General features: G+C 38.3%; 1 protein-coding gene across 10 annotated transcripts in view; it reads right to left on the reverse strand.

Moving 5' to 3' along the window:
- Positions 1-1,232: 1,232 nt before the first annotated feature.
- Positions 1,233-3,827, reverse strand: part of SUPT3H (SPT3 homolog, SAGA and STAGA complex component) — a 276,805-nt gene continuing 274,210 nt past the window's right edge. For all 10 annotated transcript variants that reach the window (XM_026845230.1, XM_026845233.1, XM_026845236.1 and 7 more), the window contains one exon: positions 1,233-3,049. In XM_026845230.1, the coding sequence (XP_026701031.1) occupies positions 3,008-3,049 (42 nt within the window). In that variant the 3' untranslated portion in view covers positions 1,233-3,007. The remainder of the gene's footprint in view (positions 3,050-3,827) is intronic.

Here is a 3,827-nt window from a genome sequence, read left to right on the forward strand (position 1 = left end):
GGGGGGGGGGGGGGGCAAATTCTGCAAGGTCCTGGGTGTCTCCGGAGAAATATGGAGCACTGTCAGCTTCTCCTTATTTCCAGATGAAGAGAAGAGCCTTTTAAAGGGCTTTATTTTCTCAGAAGAAAGCCTGACGAAGGACAGGTCAGGAAATGAGATGAAGCCCGATTAGAAATCTCTGTCGTGGCTCCCTCACCTCTGATAATTTTCAGGCTGAATTATTATCCCTGTTTTTTGGATGGCTGGACTAAAGAAACAAACAAACAAAAAATAGGTAATATAACCACACGCAGCAAGGTAGACACTGAACCATGAGAAATTCTCATACTCCTTTAAATGTTATGCAGTCTTATTCCTACTGAAATTGATTCTGTTTCCCTCCTTCAGGTAACTAATAACGTGTTAAATAAGGAGCATAACCTGATTCAGTGACTATAAATCCTTGCTAAGAATCAAAATTATTTGCAAGTTGAAATTACACAACCGCAAAGCTAACTGTAAGCAGCCATTAACTGAATTTCAAACCTTTTTATACATAGAATAAAGAAAAAAGTTGAAGATAAAATGTCTAGTACGAGCTTAAACACCCATCTCTGCTTCTGCAGCTCATAAAGCGGTGCTAAGACACACTCCGTATGCAGCATGAGTCCTAACGGTCTCATTTTTGGTTTAAACAGTTAAAGAAAATTCTGAAGATGAGAAAAAAAAAAAAAAAAAGCAATTACTTCCCAAAATAAGAATAAACTGGGTTAGTCCCAGATAGGGAGACATAAACCTACCTTGTTTTACTCTAAATTCAGCTCACTGACTTGTCTAGAGCAGTGAAAGGTTATTATATGGGTTTACTGGGCAAACCCAGATTTTATAAATAATTGCCTGTCAGACTGTTCAAGATAGACAAACATACAGCAGACCAACAAAAACATGATCTGTCATATTTCTGAGAGAAATGTATGTTGAGTCTTCATTCTCTGGGACTTTAAGTAGACCAGTAAAAAATAAGTGCCAGTATTTTTCCTGCTTATGCATATTTTAAAATGTAAAATCTGGGAGAGATACAGCTACGGAAGGAATTTTGATTCCAGTACCCGGTGCCTGAAACGGTTTCTTCTGTCTATATCCCTTGCAGATCGAAACCAAATACAATAAATGCTGGTGTCCTTTTAAAAAGTCTGGATGTTTACAGCAAGCATATAATTTTCCATGATTAAGGACGCCAACAAAAATAAGAGTGATGATAAAAAGAAAAGTTTAATCATATATTTCGAGAAGCACAGATGGAACATCAGAAAACTTCCCCCCCCCCTCATTTAATACACTGCATTGTACACATTACTTTTAGTCCTTTACACATAGATTAATTCCAGAAAACAGAAGCAGGTAAAAGAAAAAAAAAAAAAAAAGCAATTTATGAATGAAAGCAATATTTGATGCACAAAAGTTCACTTTTACAATATTTTGGTTGCAAAGAGAAGAGATTTTTTTTTTTTTCTGTTTGTTTAAAATATATATTTTTAAAAAGTTTTCAAAAGCAGGTCCAGGAAAGCAGGGCAACAAAACCACTTACAAATGACCACAAGAGCACACAGTGGGAGTAAAAATTAAGAGCTCACATACTAAGCACAGAAGAGGAGGACGGCTGCACTATATAAAAGTAATACGTCGCTGATCTCCTCTCAATCCACTGAGCGCTCTGTCTTAATTTGAGGTTTAAGTTAGGTTTCAAGCCTGGGCTCAGAGCGGCTGAAGCAGACCTCAGGGCCAAGGGGTACCCCAGGGACACGGGCAGTGCATGCCTGTAGATCCCACTGACGGGCTGAAGCATGAGCCCTTTACTCTGGTCAAGCATCATCGTGGTTAGCTCTATATTTGTACAGTTTTTATGGGAAGAAATGAATGTGTTTGTGAGGCCAGCAAAGGCTGGAGGAGCAGGGGATGGGAAGAAGCATAGAGGGAGGGACTGAGATTTAAAAAATAAATCTGAAAACAAACAACGTGAACTAAAATATTAAAAAAAAGGCAAAAAAGAGCCCGTTTCTTCTTTAACCAAATCCAACAGTAACACTGCCTTTGTCAACAACAGAGACAACATCTGCTTCCTGCAGCAAACGCTGAGCAAGTACATAATGTTAAGCCTTTGCCTAGAACCACTGAGACAGACACAGTTATTTAAATACTTTAGGATGTATTTTTCTAAATAGGGGCCCAATCCAGAGCCAAATCACTACAAAGGCTTTCCTTGATTTCAGAGAGTGGTGGCTCAGGCCTTAGGAGATGTAAATATTGAGAATTTGGGGCTGACCACTTAGCCTATCCTTGGCTAAGACAAGTCTCTAACTGGTAAAGTACAGTTTACCTGAGCTTTTTTTCTGAATATGTTTGGATCTGAACTTGCTGTTACTCATCAAAATGCCCCTTACTGGATTAAACAGGGTTAGACTGCCTGAACACTTAAAAATCAGATGTGAGGAATCAGTGGAAAATAGTGGAAAGTAGTGGAAAACAGTTTTTCTTTTTGTAGAAATCACAAGGAAAACCTATAAACCTTTACATAACCTATATACACCGTATAACCCAGTCTATCTCTGGTCTCTTTCTGCACCATCCTGTTTTACAAAAAAAAAAAAACCAACAAACCACCATCTCTAGGAGAACATACAGACTTCCAAACACTTAAATAAAAATTACATCGCATTTCAGGAAGAGGCTGACAGCAGCAAGTCCCCTGCAAACTTCAGCATTGTCTGATCTGCATTCTTGTCCACCTACACCCTATCCCAAACATCCTGCCATTAATTAGCTAAATGTTCCAGCTAGTAAACAAGAATAACGATTGAGGGGGCTGGAAAAAGAGACAGAGTCAGCCAGCAGATAGTCACAACAAACCAGCCCACTCACTGGTACAGGGAGACATTGGAGCTTGTATTTTTCTTCCTTCCATGGAGGGGGAAAAAGAAAATCACCTTAATATAACACTGTCCTTCCTGTTGCTGCAGCCACATCCATATTAGCAGGCGAGAAAAGTCATCCCGTTCCTGCGGTAGGCACTCTGTCAAAGAAAGAGAAAATCTGTAATGAATTATCACGTCAACTTAAACGAGGGAAGAAGGCAGAGAGAAAGGCAAGGCTTTCTTCCTGTTTTGTCGACTATTCTGGCTGCAATCTAATAGTGTGCTTAATCTGAACATTTCTGGTGGGGAAGCTATAAGCAACCACTTTGTCTATTAAAAAATCAGTGTGGTTAACAAGTGGTTAGTGACTCTATTTCAGGAGAGCAAGAGATATGCAAAAATGTAACGTCCTATTTTGTTAATTGCCTGCAAAATAGATGAGGCCAAAAATACGCTATTACGCCCAATCTGTTTGTCCTTTATAAACATGTTTTCTCTCTTCGCTATGTTCAGGAATCATTTCTAACCTATCTCAATAGTCTATAAATTACTGAATAATTACTTTTTTCCAAACCGAATTTACAGTCTGAGTCTAAAGCTATGTAAGCAGACACTGGTATAATCCCCACCCCCCAAACCCAAATTACTCTTAAAGACCCTCTGGTCAGTACAAAATAATTTTATATCTCACCTATTGTAACCCGGGACCAAATATTTCCAATGGTAAAGAAGCACAAGAGTTAAATAGCATTTGAGAAAAGAATTTTAAAAGATCCTGTGACACCGTCTTACTAAAATACCTTTCATGCATTTTTAACATCTCTTTCTGAATCAATATAGGAAACTATGCCTTTTTACGCCAGGCACACTGGAAACCCTATATTGTAAGGGGATATTCTCAGTTTAAAAATGTATTGCCTTTTTTTTTTTTTTTTT

Source organism: Athene cunicularia (assembly GCF_003259725.1).
Source record: "Athene cunicularia isolate RWA chromosome 3 unlocalized genomic scaffold, athCun1 chr3_part1, whole genome shotgun sequence".
Taxonomy (NCBI): domain Eukaryota; kingdom Metazoa; phylum Chordata; class Aves; order Strigiformes; family Strigidae; genus Athene; species Athene cunicularia.